Raw genomic sequence first — 22,618 nt, 5'->3', positions numbered from 1 at the left:
AAAAATTGTCTTGATATATATCTATACAACATTTTGAGGGATGAACAAAAAAAAACCTACTGACTTAAATTAATGAAATGATTCTGGAATGTGTGATTATATATATTTGAATGCTATAAAAATGCCTATTATTATTATTATTATTATTATTATTATAAAAAAAACCATCATGTTGCTGAGGCAACAAGTCCTTGTATCCCAAAGTCTAGGGGAATGACATTCAAATGACATTGAGTGTTATCCTGATTTCTGTCCAGATCCAAACTCACTCTATGCATAAACCAGAGTGTCGCTAAGGCGAACACATAAAACGCCACCTGTAACATGGAAAATTGAGTTATTGGTCAAGCAAGAACAGTGGAAGGTGGCGACTTCACCTTTAACCTTCTGACCTCAAAATCAACAGAATTGCTGAGATCTATGCTAGTATCATACACACCAATTTATATGAGCCTAGGTTAAGTTCAAATAAAGTTATCGCGTTAACAAGTACTTCAGAAGGGTAAGATGAAAACATGTCACTGTGATCTTGACCTTTGACCTTTTGACCTCAAAATCAATAGGCTTCCTGGGATCCATGCTAGTATCATACACACCAAATTATATGAGTCTAGGTTAAGCTAAACTGAAGTTATCGCGTTTACAAGGACTGCAGAAGGGTAAGATGAAAATATGTCACTGTAACCTTGACCTTTGACCTTTTGACCTCAAAATCGATAGGCTTCCTGGGATCTATGCTAGTATCATACACACTAAATTATATGAGCCTAGGTTAATTCAAAATGAAATTATCGCGTTTACAAGGAAAAGTTAATGGACGGACGGACACCGAGCGTAATACCATAATACGGGGTATAAAAAAATATTTCAGTACATCATGTTGAAGCGAAGACTATAATAGAACTACAAAAAACAAGAACAAGTCTTTACTCACCTTGGCAAGTATACCTGCCAGCATTCTCATACCCTTCAAAACAATCACAACGATATTCCATGACTCCCCCCAAGGACACGCACAGACCGTTTCTGCAAATGTTAGGCACCATGGCACATATTCCTTCAGGGCGGGGTGTGACCTTGCGTGGAGGGGTGACAGTGGGAGGGCTAAGAGTAACCACCCCAGGATCTTCTGTTGGATCAGGCCTGTCGGTCCTGGTTTGCTTATTGGGCGTTCTCCTTGGCAGAGACGTGGTAGGTTCAAAACCTTCACACAGTCTCCGGTGAAGTTCTGAAATAAGACAAATACAGGGGTACAACTTATCAGCCTGAAATTGGTAAAGGGTACATCGAGGAAAAACTACATGGGGCCTCAAATTTGCTTCCCCCCCCCCCCAAGATGCTCAAAAAGAGCCCTGGAAAATCCCCATTCACAGCAAAATAAAGTTTTCCCAGTGTTGCAGATTTATGCAGTAGATCATGAAAAGAAGCCCCCCAAAATACAAAAAAATAATTTTTTGCCTGGAGTACATAAAATGTGATGTACATGTATACATTCTAACAAATCTAACAAAAGAATAGTACGAGGATTTTTACTTTCATGCATTGATTCTTTGGTAACATACATGTCTTTCTATTTCTGAAATATCTGAATTTGTCATCTTAGACAATCTGTCGGAAGTCAGAGCTGCGTCTTTCCGCACAAATCCTGCAAGTCGTTTTCCATTACCAATGCTCACATTTCATAGACAGAATAATGGAGAAGGTGGGAAAGCAACCACGAAAAGACACTTTGGCCGGATTTCACAAAGGTGGTTTTGAAAACCCACGGCTGAGTCCATGGTTTCTGCAGATTTCCTGTATAAATAACGCTTATTTTACCACACATACAAAAAATGTCCAATGATGATGCACGCTTTTGAAACGCGAGCATCAGCATTGGACATTTTTTATACACGCGCCCGATACGCGCTAAATTAAGCATACTCTATACAGGAAATCTGCATTAACCATGGATTCAACACCACCTTTGTGAATTCGAGCCTTAGTTTATTCACAGTGGGATTCCTGTTTAAACGCAGCACAGATCATTGACTAATTGCCGTATTGGTCATTCATCCATCGATGCATGACTATTCTCACCTTCGTTCTGTGTTCGGCAGGGGCTGCAATCACTCCTGGACAATCCCCATCCCTGAGCGTAGTCCACGGAGCAACAGCATTCTAGGAAGCTCATACGCACGGCCAACTCCTGACTGCATGTGGTACGTGAGTTCCTGCTACGGACCCTCATGTAACAATAGCCGGTTTCTTCAGGAGTGACAGGGGCTGTAAAAAAAAAAAATCACAAGATGAAAAGAGAAGAAGAGGAGAATGAAAAGGAGACTTATGTAACAACAACAAATTTCTTCGGTAGTGAAGGGCTATTAAGAAACAGATCATATATAATTATAACAATAATATCAAAGAGAAGAGGAGAATAAGAATGACTGTTACATGTGGTATGCAAATTCCTGTTACGGAACCTCATGTAACAATAGCCAATTTCTTCAGGAGTGACGGGGGCTGTAAAGAAAAAAAAATCACAAGATGGAAAAGAGAAGAAGAGGAGGGCAATCAGAAGGAGCCTTATGTTCAGGTAACAATAACAAAAACTATTCAGGAGTGACAGGGGCTATAAAGAAACTGATCACATGATTATCAAAATAATAAATAAAAAAGAAGGGAAAGAGAAGAATGAGACATATTGTTATGTACCAGGTTCTTTCCATGAAGTTGGGGCATGAATTGTGTCATTGCAGCATAACTCAAGACTGATTGTACTATATATTTATTTGTTTGTAGGCTTTACATTTGTATTAAAGGCATACATTTTACTGAAAATTTTGGGCTATTTAGACTCATTTTCAATGAAGTTATTGAGCAAAACAGAGAATGATGCTGTTACAGGCACATGGTGACCTGCAGTTCTCTCCTCCCGATATAACTGATTGAGGTAGTGAAGGTGGACCACAGCACCGGGGTCTCCCGCTACTTTTATGCAGTGGGTTCTTGCAGTGCAAAGATGGTGAGTCTCCTCTACACAAGGCCTCCATTTAACCACCTTTTAAAGTAAATTATTGCAATTAGGTTGACCAACAATTGTTGCACATTTATTTTTTGTTAAGTCAGGTAGAAAATTGCCTCAGATTTCCTTTGCATATAGCTCTACTTTCAAAAGAAAATTTCAAAATTGTCACTATGCTAATCGGTGTCCACCATATGTGACATTTCCAATGCTATATGGACGCCGTGACAATTTTAAAATTTTCTTTTGAAACTACATGTATGCAAAGGTAATCTGAGCCTACAAACAATAAATGTATAGTATGATTAGTTTTGATTTATGCTGAAATGTCAAAATTTGTGGCCCAATTTCATGGAAAGACCCACCAATAAATTTTTTATGGAATGACAGAGTTGTAATGAAACAAATCTTATCATTATATATAATGGGATAAAAAGAAGAGGAGGAGGGGAAGAATGAAAGAGGAATGACAGGGAAGCAGCATTCGAGGTAGCTTATACCCACAGCCAACTCTTGATTTCAGGTGGCACGGGAGTTCCTGTTACGAAACCTCATGCAAAAATAACAAGAGTGAAAGAGAGTGTAATGAAACAGAAATTACATTATAATGATAATAGATAATACTTACTGCGTGGTATGCCAATATCTGTGCAGTGGCGGCCATCTTGACTCAAGAAGTAACCCGGATTACAATCACATCTGAAACTTCCTTGCGTGTTTATACATCTTCCATTCTGACACAAGTAACCTGTCTGACATTCATCAATGTCTTTCAATAAAAAAAGAGGGGCAAGCATCAATATGCTGGCTAAAACAGATCAAGCTTTAACCCTCTCATGACCATAGCTATGTAGATGTGCAGTAAATCAATGGAGTTTGCAAGGCTGGGTACTAAGAGGGTAAGTATTGTAGATAAGTTGTCAAGCTTTAACCCTCTCATGACCATAGCTATGTAGATGTGCAGTAAATCAATGGAGTTTTCAAGGCCGGGTACTGAGAGGGTAAGTATTGTAGATCAGTTGTCAGATAGGTGGCTTCATGGATAAAGATTTTCATTACCTGAATAGGTAATTTGGGTATAAAATTTTTTCTTAATATTTTGAGGATTCATCACTTTATGTTTCTATAAGGAGAAATCATTCATTGGGAATGGATATATACACCCCTAAATGTGAACTAGGTGGAATCTTGACAGTACAAAGTAACATCACTGCCAAATCTAGAATATATTACATACCTATTTCTCAACTTAAAAAAAAAGAACTCTGTGACCTAACCCCCAAATCAGATCAGATCATCCTCCTTACTCAAGTAATAGGACAAGCTATCGCATGTGAGACGATTTGGATGTTGCTATATGTTTTCTAAAATGAAGCTGAGGAAAGACAACCTCTACATGTACATGCACATTCTTAGTACTGATCGAAGTTATGAACTTGAAAAAAAAAATAGCAAAAAGCAGAACAATAGTACCTTACGCTTGATGGACAAAGCTACAATTTATCATGGCCAACTGGACAGATACATTCTACTGTGATGCTCATAAGGTGCTTTTATGAGTATTCTCCTATACCTAAAGAGACTTGCAAGACAGCGAGATCAGGAAATAGCTGATAACTTACCAACACACGCTAGGGTAGTCATACTCAGTTCAAAGCCCGGAGGACACTGGCAAGCATATGATCCTGGGGTATTAGTGCATTGACCTCCCTCACACAAACCTGGGATCATCAAGCATTCATCAGCATCTAGAGGATGAAAATTGGAGGAGAAACTCAGGGGGTAATCCAATTTAATGAGATAACACACTCATTCTTACATTGAGAGATATCATTTGCTACAAGCTGCTCATTTCAATAGCGATTTTGTGAATCCCCATAAACTCTTTAGAGGACCTGGGAGGGTGTTTCACAAAGATTTAATTCTGACTTTTTAGAGTCATGGTTCAATGCCAACACACACATATTATCAAACACATAAGCTGGGGCCCGTAACACAAAACTTAGCAATGATCGTAGAACATTTTTCTATGATTGATTGCATTGACTACAATGTACAATCAATCGTGAAAACCAAGCGTACAATCAATCGCTAACCTTTGTGTTACGGGACCCTGATTGATGGATACGCAGTAGTGCACGTCCACTGTATGAATGATGTGTAGTAGGTTTCACGGTACACCATGTATCTTTCTTGGGTAATTGTTGGTCCTGAAAAGGTCCACCCAAACTCAACGTTTCGCCAAGTGTGTTCTTGTCGTGTTCAGTATGTATGATCGGACCAATGCGGTGATGCATTATAAACTGTACATGCAAATGAAATTTAAATGCGACTCTGAATCACACGTAAATCTTTGCAAAATACCCCCTGGTGGGTGTTTCATAAAGCTGTTCGTAAGTTAAGAGCGACTTAAAGAACGACTGGTGATCCTTTCTTGAGTGGTAAATGGTATATTCATTGGCGATGGTTTAGTGCGAAAGGAAGGTTCACCAGTCGTTTTTAAAGTTGCTCTTATCTTACGAACAGCATTATGAAGCTGCCCCCTGGTTTCATAATTTGAAGTTTGCTATTAAGGACAACTTAAAAGCTGTTATATTAAGCCAACTAAATCTTGCAATTTAATTGGCTAAATGAAAATAAGAGATACAACAGATTGCATGATTCAACGCAAATTACATTGTCAGTCTTCATAATTAAGAGGGGGATTGGGGGTATCAATCTTACATTAAATCTGAATTCCGGGGCATGATTGCCAAATCAATTACTTTGTGAATCACGACCAAATAAAATTCCTGTAATAAACCTCTGAATCCAGACAGCAAATGGTCATCTAAAGGCGAATACTTACGTGTACCTGTAGGTGTGAAAATACCCATTAAAACAATTGAAAATTAATAGTCAGATGCTTTACAATTAATTTTACCCACCTTTGCACTGGCCAGACCTTCCATTGAGAATATATCCCCTGTCGCATGGATTATCAAAGGTATCACAGTGTTCACACTGGTCTCCCCATCCCTGTCCAATGGTAGCACAACACAATGCTTTGGTACAGTGCAGTCCTTCCACTCCGTCTCTGCAGACGCCGTTCCTTGGTGATTGGAGGTAGCACACGCCTGTCCTGTAGTCTAGCAAAAAAGAAAGAGAAAAGGATAATGATAGCAAGCCTGTAGAGTTGCTAGAGAACTTCTCTAAATGCAATCCCAAGCATGTATTTTGGTACAAGCATCAATGCACAGTGCAGGTACACATCCTCCAGAACATCACATGGTCATGCATGCCCCATATGTGCATATATGACTGTGTTGGAAGTTATGCAGATATTGTTTTTACAATAAGTCAAAATGTGCTTCATTAATACACAAAGGAACACTGTTTGATCATTGGGTACTTTCTTTAATAAAGGCTGACTACATGTAACTTGAATATATTTTCAAGGAGAAAGAGAGTGATATCGTTTAAAATAGGAAAAATTTATACAAAAAGAAAGCTCAATAAAGACAAGGAATATGGCAGAGAGAAAGAAAGAAAGCGAGAGCAGAGGGAGGAGATCACAATATATAAAAACATTGTGATCTAATACCAAGTCCCATGGAATTTGACAAGAAAATTGAAGGAAAGGGGCACAAGGTTACAACACGGCTCTCATTCATTAATCACCCTGTGAGGGTAGCCTTTGTTGAAACCCTTGAGGGATAGGCATAGGCCTATATATTGTGCAAACCTCACAGAGATCCTCACAACTATAGGATCAAAGCCAACTCTGTTACACTTGTCCATTCCCCCTTTAGAGTAGATGGATGCAGTAAACAGCTGTGCATTTGGATAATAACATCACATTAAAACTCGCATTGAGTATTTTATGGGGAAACCAGTGGATGTCTTACTCAGGAATCATGTTCACATTAACAAAGTACTATGGTAGCATGTACAAAGATTTTGCCTCTGGCACGAGATGTTTATACTAGTTACTATCACATGGATTGCTGTATTTTAAACTACACATTTTCAAGAAGGAAATAGGGGGGGGGGTTCAGTAAAACCTTTGTTTCTCATATTTAGATTAGCTGGATAATTTCAAATCCTAACAACATCAATATCAATTACCAGTGAGATAGATGTAAAAGTATCACAAGAAATTGACTTCAATCATGGAGTTATACTATAGACATATATTAAAGTTCAGAAACCTATGCTTTACACGTTTAACTTTTCAATCTAGACCTACATAATTATGTAAGTTTGAATCTACTACCAGTACCAGGGTAAATTGCCACTTGGTCTACACCTAATTCGTCTAATTTCTCATTTAATCAAATTGGAATCAGAGAAAGTGCAAAGATAATTAATAGATAATACAGAAATCACACATCTAGCAAGACTAGCATTAGAACCAGAATTAGACTGTAAATGTATCAGACAAAGTGTAGTGTAGACCAAACAGCAATTAGGCCAAATGGGTTTAGCCAATGTGGTATTAAACCATGTCCATTTGAGAAGAAAGAAGTAGGCCAACTGCTTGTAGACCAAAGTGAATAAAAACTACTGCCAGTGTGAAAAACCATCTTAACCTCCAAAAGAGGAACTACTGTAGATATGTGAACATTCCTACCACAAGGGTATTCAACACAAATTGATTTAGTTGGTAGGGGCACAGGGGCAAGGTGACTGTCACTCAGTATCCCATTTTGTTACTGCTTTTTACCAACTGATTCCCCAGAAAGTTTGAAAGCTATTCAGAAACGTAGAGTATATGGAATAGCCATTAAAGAAATAATTGTGATGCTTACTGCAGAAAGGACGGACACTCATAGGAAACAATTGGTGGAGAGTCATTCATACGGGCGGAAATATATCGAAAAACAATAAAAGAAGGTAAACGTGTAGAATCCGATGTGTGCTGTTGAGAATGGCGAATCTAAATCATTTCCATTTTTTTTTCAAAATGGACGTACAATGTAGGGATTGCTTAACCACTCTTTTTTTTCAATTTCAAAAAATAAACTTTCATGCCAATGCTAATCAATTAATGCTTGAATTCAATTTCCTGAAGTTGTCTTTCAAAGTTGGAGGAAATAAATTTAAAGGTTGAGTGCTGTTATGGTTACAATATTGATGACACTTCCTAATGAAATTATGTTCATCTGTATCCATCCACAGTACAACCCTACTTACTTAGGCTTCTGACAATAACATACTATGCACGCACAAATCAGTACAGAGACCTAGGCCTACATACAGTAGCTGGACAGAAACAAGGCTACTGGCCAAATTTATTAAACTAGAACTAGAGCATAAACAAACCTTGATGTATAGTGCCTCATCATCAGAATATTTATAGCAGGATAGCTTTCAATTTTCATATTATATTTTGTCCTTGCAGGTATGGACATAATCTTTACAGTCTCTTGTAAAAAATACATTAATTAATGCATTCTTCTATTCCCATAAACTTTATACATGGGATCATCGTGCTTGTAACTAACGGCATACTAGTAAACTTTAGTGCGTTTTTTGTTTATCCCAAGGATTCATAAATGAATAGTTACCACTGCTATTGTATCATTAAAATATCACTACAACCGAATCATACATTGGCCAGATGATGCATTGCTGCAATTTTGGACAAAAACAATAATCAAGTCTTTAACTAATAAAGCTCCAGAAAATTTAATTTGTATTAGATTATGAGCTAAAACCACATTAAAATTCAATGTTCTTTCTCATAATTTAAAACTTTAACACCAATATAAAGAAGCATTTTACTTTTAAGACAAAAGGTTGTAATTTCTTACCTGTCTGGCATTGACTCCCACCAAAACCGGGAGGGCACGAGCACCTGTTTCCTCCACTGCACTCACCCCCATTCTGGCAGGGTGGATTGCACAAGGCTGAGACATAACAATAACAAAGACAGGTAACAGACAAGTGAAGGATATACCCACTAGCACTCTTAATAGTTTCCTGTAATCAATAGCCCTCCGTGTACTTGGGAAACAAGACCAAAATATCATAATCTGCATTGAACAAGACTTGACCGAAAGTTAACTCCTTTTTTTTTTAATGAAAGTAACCCTTGCTGAGCTTTGTTGAACCATTGAATGACGCTTCAACAAGGATTCCAAAAATAAAACACTCCTTAATTTTTTAGGAGGGGGGGGGGGGGGTTAAACTTGGATTGTTTTTCAAGTAATATTTCACTTACAATTCTGTTTATAATTGCACTTATTCTTGAATACTTTAATACATTTTTTTAAAATTAATGTTCATGAACTGTCTGCTTGTCAGAATCCGTGTGATAGAAATCATTACAATTTTTGTTTTATAGAAAACATTCAATAGGTCAGGTACTTAAAGGAGAATGAAACCCTTGAAACTAGCTGAATCCATATCAAAGAGAAAAATCAAAGAAACATATTGCTGAAAGTTTGAGGAAGATTGAATGAATAATAAGAAAGTTATGAGCATTTGAATATTGAGATCACTAATGCCATGTAGTTCCTCCCATTGGCAATGCGACAAAGATCTGTGATGTCACACACGTACAACTCCCTCATTACTTTAGTACTTATTTCACTTATATTCTCACTTTTATAGAGTCTATCACAAGGTGAGGTGTTCTCTTTATGAGAGGACAAGTACAGAGGTTTCACAACATTATTATCATTGATGAATCGTTTGTCATATGATTAGAATGAGCAAAAAGAGATGTTTTGGGGTATATTTTCAGTGTCCAAAAGGGGAGAGTTGTTCATCGGTGACATCATAGATCTTGGTCGCATTGCCAATGGGAGGATCTCCATAGCATTAGTGATCTCGACATTCAAATGCTCATAACTCTTCTATTGCTAGTCCTATTTTACTCAAACCTTTGTTGATCTTATTCTTTGATTTTTCTGCTTTCACAAAAGCTAACTTGCTCCAAGAGTTTCATTCTCCTTTAAAGGTAACTGCCTCCCCCCCCCCCGACACTTACGTATTGGTTAGCTATGATAGGGAAAACTGCTACATATAACCATGGACCTACTAGGTCCATGATATAACAAATGTACAGAACTTACGCGTGCCACAATTAGTTCCTGAGAATCCATTAGGACAGTTGCAGGAGTTCCCTTGACAAGAGCCTCCATTCAAACACTGTACTGTACATGGGTTTCCACCTAAAATGATTAAAAAAGAAAAGAATGCATCACGTTTTATTGCTATATGGTTTACCTTGTTTCAACTAAGAATCAGGTAGAATGCTGTGTCACTGCTGTGAAGTCCAACAATCAGGCTTCCAGTTCTGTGCATATATTACAGGGGATATTACAGGGGGAAAATTGCATGGGGGCCCAGGGAGATTTTGCCCTCGTAAAACTTTAAAAAGAGCCCTGGAAAATATTAAGAGCTTCCCTATTTCCTGAATCACTGCAATTTACCAATGTTCAGATTTAGGCAATCAGTTGGGAAACTTATAACCTCGTTCGTAGGATGAGTGGGGAAAAGTAGCCCCTGAAAAAAATGCCTGATATATATCATCATCCTTTTCATGTTGTTAGGCATCTTCTGTCTCCTGGTCCAGTATCTGTTACAAAATTGTTTTGGTGCAAGGTTAAGGTCACCCTGACGATAAAGGCATTTCAATATAAATAGAGAAATTAGAGAAAAAAAATATTGTGGAATGTTTGACAAAACTCCATAAAATAAGAGAATTATCAATTTTCTAAATTTTGAATTTGTGATGTCACATGAGCAGCTGTCCCATAAGGCATGGTATGCCTAATATAAATTCCACAAATGTCCTTTTTTCAACGGTTCATGATAGCTGAATATATTTTACTTAAAATAGAATGATGTGTCTGACTATAATACATGCACAAGTAGAAAACAGTATTCAATTTTTCTGAGAAAATTGCATTTTATGGCATTAATAGTAGGTACTATTGATCTAGAGACTAGACTCTAGTCTAGACCTAAAATTTACGGGCTAAAAGTTAGATCTAACGTTAGGCCTATAACTTGATAAATGAGGGAGCTGCTTGCATGTGATGTCACATGATCAAAATTTAAAAAACTCTTTAGTACTCTTTACTCAACCTTTAAAGGATTTTCACTGAATATGCAATAGCACTAACCATGTTAACATTATGTTCCTTCTTTTTTTTTCTTATTAAAATAAGCATTCTGTCTCAAAGCCAACACTGTCGTGTTGGCAACAGGGACTCCGAGGGAGAACTCCCCACCCCCTTCTTCATCCCCGCTTTCCTCTACCTCTCCTCTTCTCCTCCTTTTTCCTTTTCATTGCCATTGGTGAATGGTCGTTTTGAAGGTCAAGGTTTTATTACAACCCTGTAGATGATATAACAGCTAGCTTGATCCAATGAGTGGGCGCGTGCGACAACAACATTACACGGCATGAATTTTGTTTCAGCGGCCCAATGTCAATGAATGAAGAGTTTCAAAGTAGATGATATTTCCAAGATGAGGAGATCAGTAAAAGGAAATGAACAAAACTTATGAAAATACGAACCAGAATGCGACCGTTTTCAAGGAAAAATAATGTAGAATTCATTGTCACGCGTTGCAGCAGACAGCACCATCGTCCATCGGAAAACTATCGATTACTGAATCGATCACAGGGCCGGGGGGGGGGGGGGGGTGGGGCACCCTTTGGGGCACCCTCAGCTCGCGCGGTGTCACATTTTCAGAGGATCTTTCTTTATTGGGAAGGGGGGGGGGGTGTATTCATAACTAATCTGTGCGGGGAGAGGCGCAGATCTCGATGACTGAGTAATAACATAATAAAGGCCGATAGAAAAATTGAAATCGTCGCTACGAAAGGAAGTAAATATCTAAAATAAAATCTTTAGACGAGGTAAATCCCCAAACGAATGGAAAGGGTGGGGTGTTCCCCGGGGTCCGGGGCAGTTCTTTTGCTTACCTGTGTACCCATCACATCCACTGACTGAGATCTGTCCACCGGGACACGAGCACGAGTTTGGACGCTGACAGTAACCCGACCCACACGGACGATTGCAAATAGCTACAAATCAAAGAGAATTCAAGTTTCGATTGATAAAGTCAATGAAATAATTCTAGTTTTAGGTTTCAGCTACGTACCCCAGTCCCCAGAGGAGCGTTTCACGAAAGAACACTTTGGACGTTTTATCGACAGTTACCATAAGAACTGGGCTTCTCAGCCAATCAAAATCAAGCATGCTTGAGTTGTAAGATCTACTTGTCAGACGAAAACTGTTGATGAAATGCTCCCGGACTTTACCCCCATAGTAACAAAATAAAAATGGCCTATTATACTTCGACCGAAATATTGCAATGCGAATTCCAACTCTCTTCATAGTCATACAGGTTAAAGTAGTTTATTGAATAAAATATGATTATATCTAGAATCGTACAAATCAGAAACTAAAATATGACCATCACATAAAATTCTTTGAAAGTCTATGTGAGATGCTTTTCATGAAAAAGATTCACTAATCGATGGTTAAACTACACTGTTAAAAAAAACCTGATTTTACAGAAAAAAGAGAGGATTTTGCAGAAAACAATAACAGAATCATTCTGTAAATTCATAAAACAGGAATTTTTCTGCAATTTAACAGAACAGGTCTGTTTAAAAAGGGGAAAAGGGTGTTTTATTATGGAAATTTGTAAGATTCCATACACCAAATACCAATTTTCTGTAAGATTACGCAATCTGGTAAGATTACAGGTGTTCTCGAGACTCTGGTGCAGGAACTTCTTTTATTTTAAGGATACATTTTCTAACAGTGTAAAAAATTAAAACGCTGAGGATATCAAACGAAATATTGAAGATGTTGATTAATCCTAAGAGAAACAAATGGATGTAGGCAAAATATAATGATATCTGTAATTTAGAAAAGCAGAATATGATTCCAGTATAATATCATTGGTATATTATTCGTCACCGAATAACCGCTGTATATACCAAAATTTATTCATTTTTTAAAGAAAGAATTAATTAAAAATCGTATGAGGAATGAACGAAAAGTATTACTTACGGACCACACACTGTTTTGTTCTCGGATGAAGACGCCATCCGGGACAACAATACGAATAGAATCTCATACCACACACATTTGGGCTGCAATAAAAAAATTGAATATGATTGAATAATTACATGTTTAAATAATGTTCGTTTAGATTTATGACAAGTAAGCTGAGCTTATTTTATAATTATTTAATTTCTTATTAATAAAAACAAAACCATAAACAACAAAAAGGAAGAAGTATTATAGATATGCCCTATATGACTTATGAGACTTGGGGTAATCAACCCCAAAATGTTCTACGATCAAGAAAAAAAAGAGAGAAGAGGAGAAAAAGGGGAAAGAAACAGGAGACCTAACATAAATATTAAAATGTAATACATTATGCAAAAATATCTGCAATATAGGTTATCACTTTTAAAAAGGCTTTTTTTCTCACTCACTCGCAACTTTTTACAAATGATGACCCATCATGGGCCTACATAATTACGACTCATTTTGGGGCTCATTATATACGCCACCGATATTAATAAAAGACGAATTCCACACAATGCACTAATTACAAAATTACTCAAATAACCCTTAATAATGAGATTGTTGTCCAGAGTATAAATAGGCTTAGATCAACCCTTTCCTTTCGTTCATCCATTAAAAGGATACTCCGGGCTGAAGATATTCATAATAAAATAAATAGAGTAGAATTCAGAGTAAAATGCCGAAAATTTCATCAAAATCGATTAACAAATAATGAAGTTATTGAAAAACAAGTGGAATGCCTCTGGCGGTCTCACCTGCATCACGCGATTCAATATAGCAGCAGTGCTGACTTTGAAAAACACCATTTAACTAATTATTCACAAAAAACACCATTCATATAATGATACAATACTGTACGTTCATTGACATTGGACCTTGATCATGTGACCTAAAACTTGTCAGTGATACTTGATTACCCCTATATCCACATTTTATACACTATATCTATAAACTTTGAAAGTTATGACAGCAATCTAATAATTACCTCTAAAATGGCCAAAGTTCAATGACCTTAAATGACCTTTGACTTTGGTCATGTGAGCTGAAACTCGTATGAGATGTTCAGTGATACTTGATGACTCTTATGTCCAAGTTTTATAAACTAGACCAATATACTTACAGAGTTATGATGGTAATTCAACAAATACCCCCAACATGGCCAATATCCATTGACCTTTGACCTTGGTCATGTGACCTGAAACTCGCAAGGATGTTCAGTGATACTTGATTACTCTTATGTCCAAGTTTCATGAGTCAGATCCATAAACTTTCAAAGTTATGATGGTAATTCAACAGATACCCCCATTACGGCCAAAGTTCATTGACCTTTGACCTTGGTCATGTCCAAGTTTTATGAACAAGACCAATATACTTTCAAAGTTATGATGGTAATTCAACAAATACCCCCAATTTGGCCAAAGTTCATTGACACTAAATGACCGTTGACCTTAATCATGTGACCTGAAACTTGCACAGGATGTTCAGTGATACTTGATTACTATTATGTCCAAGTTTCATGAATCAGATCCATAAACTTTCAAAGTTATGATGGTAATTCAACAGATACCCCCAATTTGGCCAAAGTTCATTGACCATAAATGACCTTTGACCTTGGTCATGTGACGTGAAACTCATGCAGGATGTTCAGTAATACTTGATCAACCTTATGGCCAAGCTTCATGAACTAGGTCCATATCCTTTCTAAGTTATGCTGTCATTTCAAAAACTTAACCTTCGGTTAAGATTTGGTGTTGACGCCGCCGCCGCCGTCGGAAAAGCGGCGCCTATAGTCTCACTCTGCTATGCAGGTGAGACAAAAACCATGTATATATTTTTTAATCAGTTATAATATTATGCACGTCATCATGAATATTCATTAGGTGGGCTGATGATGTCAGATCCCCTCTTTCCTTTTTCTTATGTGATTACATGAAATCATAATTGTTTCATTTTTTCATACATATGCAATTTTTTTTTTCATACATATGTTTTAGTTCTTGGTAAAAAAAATGAAAAAACCTAATTTGATATAATAAAATACAAAAGAACAAGTGGGGATATGACATCATCAGTTTGCTCATTGAATATTCATGAAGACATGCCTCAAACTGTTTCACCAGAATAATGCAAATCTTTAAAATTCAATAACTTTTTTATTTGTCATCCTTTTTTGATCAAATTATCAGCATTTTCTCTGTGAATTTTACTCTATTTATTGAGATATAAATATCCTCAGCCGGGATTATCCCTTTAAAAAGAGGGGACAGAAATACCAACTGACGGACTGACGCAACAAACAAATCAAATATATTTCTTAGAGCGGAAAAAGTGGATACATACAAAAAACGATCAGCAGTTGAGGAGTTCTCAAAAAAGCTATTATTTTTTTATAAATTTATTTTGTGGAAATACAGAATGCTCTCCGATTTCTTGCTGGCTAACCTCTTACGGGTCCTCCACTCATGAATCTGTTGATAGATCGGAAATAGCTTTGATGATCTTTGGGATTTGCTTGACATTCTATCCTGGTATGTCGAAAATGTCAGCAACGGGGGGGGGGGGCAGTTTCTACTTTTTTCTTTCTAAACACATTCTCGCTCTCTCTTTTTCTTTGCGAGTTGGAATTACGTTAGCAAAATAGTCTCTTTTTTACATCGGAAAGAACGTTACACGGTCTTGATGGACATAATCTGAATCATGAGAAAATAATTAAGGGTCAGTTGTTCGCCACTTCATGAAGCTACTGCTTTGAAGGTGGTAGAAGTGACAAGGTGATAACACGGCTCCTTGCGGTACGAACAAAGATACTGTCATTCACTTGGGGTTCTTGTTGGATGAACAGTGTTTCAATACGGAATCACTCACGGGCGGAGCACGGCGAATTGCCGAAACGCCACGATCTGTTATCAAAATAAAAGAACAGCAGTTTGAACACGATCTCATCACCAGACCATTTTAGTAGGAAATATTAAAGTCAAGTCCAGCCCAGAAAAAAGGGCTGATTATTTTGATTCAATAGAGAAGAAATCAAACAAAAAGAGAAATTCATTATTCGGATGTAAAATAAGAAACCTATAACATTTTGAAGTTTCTATTATTTTATATGCACAAATTAGTAACATGAAAATGAGATAATCCATGAATCAATGATGTCCCTCAGACCCTCACCCATTATTTTGTTCGCTTTCTTTGGTTTGAATTATACAATATTTCAATTTTTGACAGATTTCACGATAAAGGACCAACTTGCCTGATAAAATGTTAAAACATCGGTAAATCCACATCTTCAGGGAGGAATGAAAATAAATATTTTACATAACAACGAGGAGAAAAATAGATTATACCATATTTCATTTAAAAGAAATAGTGAGTGGCGTCATTAGTCCCCTTATTTGCATACCGACCAGGATGTGCATATCTGTTTTGTAAAATGAAGCGGTTTTAAAAAAATGCAATAACTTGCTTATTTTGCATCCGATTTTGATGAAATGTTCAGTGTTACGCTTGTTCGATTTTTCTTATTTTTATTCAAATCAACTTTTTGTTATGGTGGACTCGCCTTTTAATACTAGTTTTGCGGCGGTTCCCCCGCGATTCAAGTACGACTATACTCTGTAAAGAGGACTGTACTCAACGGAAGAAGAAGATTCCCAGAGATCTTTGCAGATGCGCAGGGTTTGAATACGGAGTTAATACGGGCGCGTCACGGGGAATTAGCGAACCGCAACAATCCGTCATCAAAGTTAAAATCAATTGCCCATATGATATGAGATGCAAGTGCTTATTAAAAAAATAAATAGTAACACAGAATAGTATTTCGTTGAAACACATTCATCCGTCGTTTGTCTTCCGTTTGCCTCATGTAACTTGCCTCCTAAGCTCCAGACACAAAAGTTCCTCGTTTTACTGTAAATTAGGTACTGCAGAAACCATTATCAAGGAGATAAATCTTTCACAAATTTCAAGGGTACCTATACCTCTCCCGACTGCTACCTACAAATACCCCAGTAGTACAGGCTATATGCTGTACTACATGTACAACTTGGTATACAAATCACATTTTATCATGCCTGGCAATATCTTTCGAGGTCGAAAGTAAAATATATATGCTGGTGTCGAAGGTCATGAAGTGATTCCCGAGTGAGTACATAGAAAAGGGATGATGGAGAGTTGACGAGTCGAAAACGATTTATACTTTTTTCCATTTCAGTATTTCACATCATTGTGTACGAATAGTACTTTGGGTAGGCCTAATGCGTATAGGCCTAAATATGCTTTCATTCGGGATGTTATTTTCAAGAGATCACACAAGCATACTCTAATATATGTGACGTGAAGGTGATTCTAGGTGAATGCATAAAAGGCTCCCCACCCGCAAGGAGGTAACACTTTTATAAGGTGATACCTCCTTGGTCACAGTCAACAGAAATCGATGCAAATTAGGTTACATTTTTTAACCAATAGGCCTAATTGGTTGACATTTGGATGACATATTGGTTATTTTAGTCAATATAGAGTGTCGAGACTGATTCCACTCAATATACAGACATAAAATTTTGAATGTTTTCCTTTACTGATTAAAGTCACCAATAAGAGCAGATAGAGGAAGGACTGCGAGATCGCTGGACTTCGAGAAGGAGGGGGTACGAGTCAGGGGCCGCGGAACGGTTTTCAAAGTGGGGGGCTCAGCCATAAGTGGGGGGGGGGCTGATCATGCAAAAATCACAATCATTTGGTCATTTTTACGTTTTTGTACACGGTTTTGGAAAGAAAGTGGGGGGGGGGGGCTGAAGCCACCCCAGCCCCCCCCCCCCCGCTTCCGCGGCCCCTGCGAGTTGCTCCTACAAATTGTGTATAGGCCTCATTTCCACTATTAGCACCCGCTTATTTTCACATTCCAGTCAAATCAAACGAAATTCTGCCTAATTCCATTGTTTTTTTTTGTTTTTTTTTATTAATTGGATAACACAACTCGCATTTCATTTTCAGCATCCCCCCCCCCCGTCCTGAGGGTAATACAATACTTGGGTTGGGGAAACGCATTTTCCCTCATTGCAATTATTCAAAATGACGATAATAATAAAGACGAAAGGGGCATCGATCCATACCTTGGATTGGGGAGGGGGTAAAAGTGAAAAAAAATTATCTGCGTGCTCTGCGGGCCAGATTTAAATAAGGCCGACAGAATATGGAGAAAAAAATCATTTAAAAAATGTGTTAAATAATATTTTTCTGCTAATTTCTATGGTTATATAGTGCTTTTCAATGCTTTTCTAAAAACGTTAAATTGACATTATGAGTTTTCATGTTGTCAAGATTATCGGGGGAGTGGGAGGCGGGCTTGTTAGCGAGATTTCGTTTTGAGATGTCAAACGAGTGAAGAGGGCGAGCTGAAATATTTGTGATAAATTAAAGGATAAAAAGCCTTATTTCTACATACAGTCAACATTCGAGGCGGAAAATCTCCCACAAGAGATCATCAGGGAGGGGTAGCTGCGTATGAACACATATTCTAACATTCCACCACATTCCATGTTGTTTGGAAGATGCAGAATAACATTCGGTTGGAAGTAAACACAAAACCCGTCAACATGAGTATAAGGGACGTGTTGAATGCGATGAAGTCGGGTCGTGACACCAATTTGCAACGATCACATGTCACGTGACCAAAACGAAAAAGATGCTGAAAAGTGGATACAAATCATTAAAACCACCGGCTTATGTATCGTCCTATACATTTGGTTGCGAAATCAAATCAAATCTAATCCAAGTTTTAAAGTTAATGAAACTTATTTAGTTTCAAAAGAAACAGGTATTTTAATTTTCATTGCATCTAGGGCCTGTTGACATATTGACCTATTTATTTCATTAATCTATATATAAATTCATTAACGTGGCCCCAATTGGCTAATATTTCATTATCCTACTACTATTATGATAGGCTTACATATTTTACCTAGATTCATTATCTATTAATCTATTGTGGCCTTAGCTTATTTCAAATTTTATTTTAATCATACATCTCACATTATTCTCACTACAAATCCATTAACCAATTATTTAAATCAACCATCCATCCAAATATTTCTGTTATTGTTTAATGATTGTACATAGCGCCATGAGCGTCATGTCTGACGGATGAGTGCACTTTAAAAGAATCCACTATTATTATTTTGATCTATCCATTCTTCCACATATTCGTGTGTATTCATCCATTCTGCTGTAAATCCAACATGTAACATTATGAAATTTTCCTCTTACAACTACAAGTTGACTAAGTAAAACTAAAAGGTAATTATGTCAGATAATGAAGTTCTAGTTGTATAATCTTAGTTTTCTTACTTTAGTTTTGTTTTCTTATACTTCCTCCAAGCAATGAATTCATATACATGTAATATTTTTCGAGGTGGAAATGACCTTCAACCACAACTACCCAGAGAGATATTCGCGATCGAGGACCTGTTCCAAATGAGTTGTGCTACTTTAAAGTAATGGCAGCTAACCCCCCCCCCCCCGAAAAGACAATAAAACACACCCCAGTCGCGATGCAAGCATGTGATTGGTTGAAGGTACGTTGATTACAAGTTCACAGCAACCATGGACGTAGGTCCATGTAGCAACAACTAGCAATCTACCGAATGGTTTCCATTTTCATTTGATCACTTCCTTCTGGGAAGTTTCGTCTGGTCAATGGAGGTGAAATCAGGGAACGTTCCATTTTTTATTTCCGTATTTCCTGCATGGGTAAATTACAAGGTTATTTTTTTTAATTTCTATTTAAAGCAATCTCAAAGTATATATCAGATTGAAATTAACATCAAGGACAGAAATTAATTACAACTGTGAATCAGGGAAGTGGGAGCTATCACTGGTATCACCATGAAGGTAAACAAGTGAATGGCATCACTTATCTCGGGTGCTTCCCCATTCAAATAAAAAAATTCGAGCGACCCCCCAAAAAAGGAATGAATAAATAAGAATAATAAATACATTTTTGCCATTCAAATTGTGATAAATTTGGCAAGTTAGGTCCTATTAGAAAAGAAAATCTTATTTCACCATTTTCCACTTCCTTTTCTTTCAGTTTCTCTTTTTTTCTTGGTCGCGGAACAAATTGAGGGGGTCCATGCCCGAAGCCCCCCCCCCCCCCCAATCTCTCTCTCTTTCTCTCTCGTTCTCTCCTAATAAGGCGAGTGTGTCTCATCCTGGTACGATAGATTCCGTCTCATTTTCCTAATCTAAACAAGATCAGCAGAATTATTAGAAAAATCAACCGCAAATTGTTTGAGCAGATTGATGACTTATTGTAATCAATACGGACATCGAAAAATGTAAAAAATTCATAATCGCACTGAGTCTATCAAACAGGTGTTTTTTAGTGTTTTCACACGACGATGCATGTCAAACTTGGATTGGGGTTGACACGTATGTCACGGCTTTATTTCCTTTGATACCCGCCCTTGGAAAAAAAATCGCTTCGAGGAGACAACTGTGTTTTGTTTTAATTCAATCCATCCCTGGCCTGTCATGCATTTAGAAACTACTTAACCACATGCAAACACAGTGAATACAGAACCAAGAACCAGAATATCTCATTGTTTTATGCTTTCTTAAAATATACTAATTGCATCAGGGGCTGCGGACAAATTTGAAAGTTGGCGGGGGGGGGGGGCAATAAAAATTTAATGGACACTAGCCACTTTCAACATCCTTTTCTATGGCTACAACTAAAGAGGGGGGGGGGGGCTGAGCTGAGGCGACTCCTGAAAATTCAATCCTAGAACGCCGAGAACGCTTCGTGCTACCATGGACCTAATAGGTCCATGGTGCTACAGCCCGTCATCCTTTTTTTTCATGACATAATTCAGACAAAATAGCATCAAGGTCCCGTAACATAAAGGCTAGCGATTGATCGTACGTTAGATTTTCACAATTATTGTAGTAAATATACATTCAATCATTTGGTGTTTCAATTTTAATTGGGCAAAATGTCTATCAGTGGTATGGCGCCTTCATCATGAAGGGAAGGTCGTGGGGTTCGATTCCCGGCCGAAACATAATGAGAACTTTGAAAGAATTGCCCTACTGCATTCTTATATCGAGCTAAAAGACATTTAAGTATAATGTTACAATGGTCTGCTGGAAGATAAGTAAAAAAGGGTTGACCTTGAATTGGCTACCCTGGGTAAATGAGAATTGTCCCTTATCGTGGTAAACTACTATAGCTCCCCGACCTGAATGTTCCCGTCACAACCTCCTAAGCTAATTCCCATGGCAAGCAGCAGTAATGAATGAACACGTGGAATCCCAAAAGAACAATATGTGATCGGTTAAACGTTTAAACGTTTGACTTACCCATTGATGACATTTGTCTGAGCGACTACCACCGTCGACAGGCACGCCAGGACCGCAAGCAAAGATGACCGCAGCATCTCGTTGCTATGGGTGATTGGTTGCTTGGTGAGGAATCAACAATCCTCCCAGAGAAGGAAGGATTTCTATCAAAGTGTTTGTACCAGCTACCCGCTGTGAAAGGAGATAAAAAAGGTGATACAATTAGAAAAAAGGAACAAATATAGGCCTATATAATAAAATGTAATTATGGTGGTATATACACTCGTGGTTCACTTTCTTTTTTTCGAACAGGATAGGATTATCCTAATAATGACATGCTCATTATGCTACTCAGGGGAAGTAAAGTTTATACATATATCTTTTAAAAATACTTTTCTTACAAGAAATGTGGGAAATACAAGTTAGGAAATATGATTTAAATACTACATGCTATACAATAGTTGAATGTCTGCCAGAAATAAAAACTTATCAAATACTTTTCTTGCTAAAAAGTAAGAAGAAAATCGAATCAACTATTGTCTTCTTCTTCTTAAGCCCTATACTCTCCTATTAGATTGAAAACCATGTTTCTTGGCTTGACTTTCAAGATGTAATAGGAAAATACAATGTATTATGGGTGAAGTCTAGCCTCTCCTGAGGATGAGGGGTACTACTTCCAGAAAAAAAAGCCCAAGCACGATATTGGTTATCGTGATATATCGCAAAAATTCATTTCCTGCTGTCAGTGTCAACGAGTGGGAGTTGAAAATATTTCTCATCATATTTTTTTTCCTCCGACCTTCCCGGGAAAATGAGCCGAGGGAGAAGGTGATGAAATTCGCGACACATAAGCTGGATCGAAAGGTAAAGTCGAAAAATATTATTGTTGATGATGTATTGCATTCCAAACTAAACATTTCCCAAAACCTGTGGGGATTTGGAGCAATCCTTGGTCCTCGGATCGGGTGATGCGAGTTTATGTTGGGAAACCTTGTTCCGACTCTTGTGCTGCAGAAAAGTTGGTGCGAAGCGAATACAAAATGCATATACCATTTGGAAGAATGTGTAACTCTACCACTTTGTTTGACTCGCTTCACGGCAAATATTCAAAGTCTGATATCTGTTCAGTAATTTGATTTAATTCGCGCGAGATGCTTTCTACAATGGTGACAACTAACAAGGGGGCATTACATAAACCTGTCATTGTTGTGCGATGCAAGATGAAATTTCAGAC

At 37.5% G+C, this 22,618-nt stretch overlaps 1 protein-coding gene across 1 annotated transcript in view; it reads right to left on the bottom strand.

The window, feature by feature from the left end:
* The window catches only part of LOC129261707 (fibrillin-2-like), an 82,386-nt gene extending 60,808 nt beyond the window's left edge, over positions 1 to 21,578 (bottom strand). Inside the window, exons 1-10 of the mRNA XM_064099941.1 lie at positions 21,406 to 21,578; positions 13,027 to 13,109; positions 11,928 to 12,029; positions 10,066 to 10,164; positions 8,800 to 8,895; positions 5,932 to 6,132; positions 4,627 to 4,752; positions 3,633 to 3,773; positions 2,080 to 2,265; positions 935 to 1,228 (exon numbers count right to left, since the gene is read on the bottom strand). Of these exons, the coding sequence (XP_063956011.1) occupies positions 935 to 1,228; positions 2,080 to 2,265; positions 3,633 to 3,773; positions 4,627 to 4,752; positions 5,932 to 6,132; positions 8,800 to 8,895; positions 10,066 to 10,164; positions 11,928 to 12,029; positions 13,027 to 13,109; positions 21,406 to 21,482 (1,405 nt within the window). The 5' untranslated portion in view covers positions 21,483 to 21,578. The remainder of the gene's footprint in view (positions 1 to 934; positions 1,229 to 2,079; positions 2,266 to 3,632; positions 3,774 to 4,626; positions 4,753 to 5,931; positions 6,133 to 8,799; positions 8,896 to 10,065; positions 10,165 to 11,927; positions 12,030 to 13,026; positions 13,110 to 21,405) is intronic.
* Positions 21,579 to 22,618: the final 1,040 nt, after the last annotated feature.

Source organism: Lytechinus pictus, chromosome 5, assembly GCF_037042905.1.
Source record: "Lytechinus pictus isolate F3 Inbred chromosome 5, Lp3.0, whole genome shotgun sequence".
NCBI classification, from domain to species: domain Eukaryota; kingdom Metazoa; phylum Echinodermata; class Echinoidea; order Temnopleuroida; family Toxopneustidae; genus Lytechinus; species Lytechinus pictus.
Note: the sequence above shows the minus strand (reverse complement) of the source record. Positions and strands in the feature narration are given on the sequence as shown.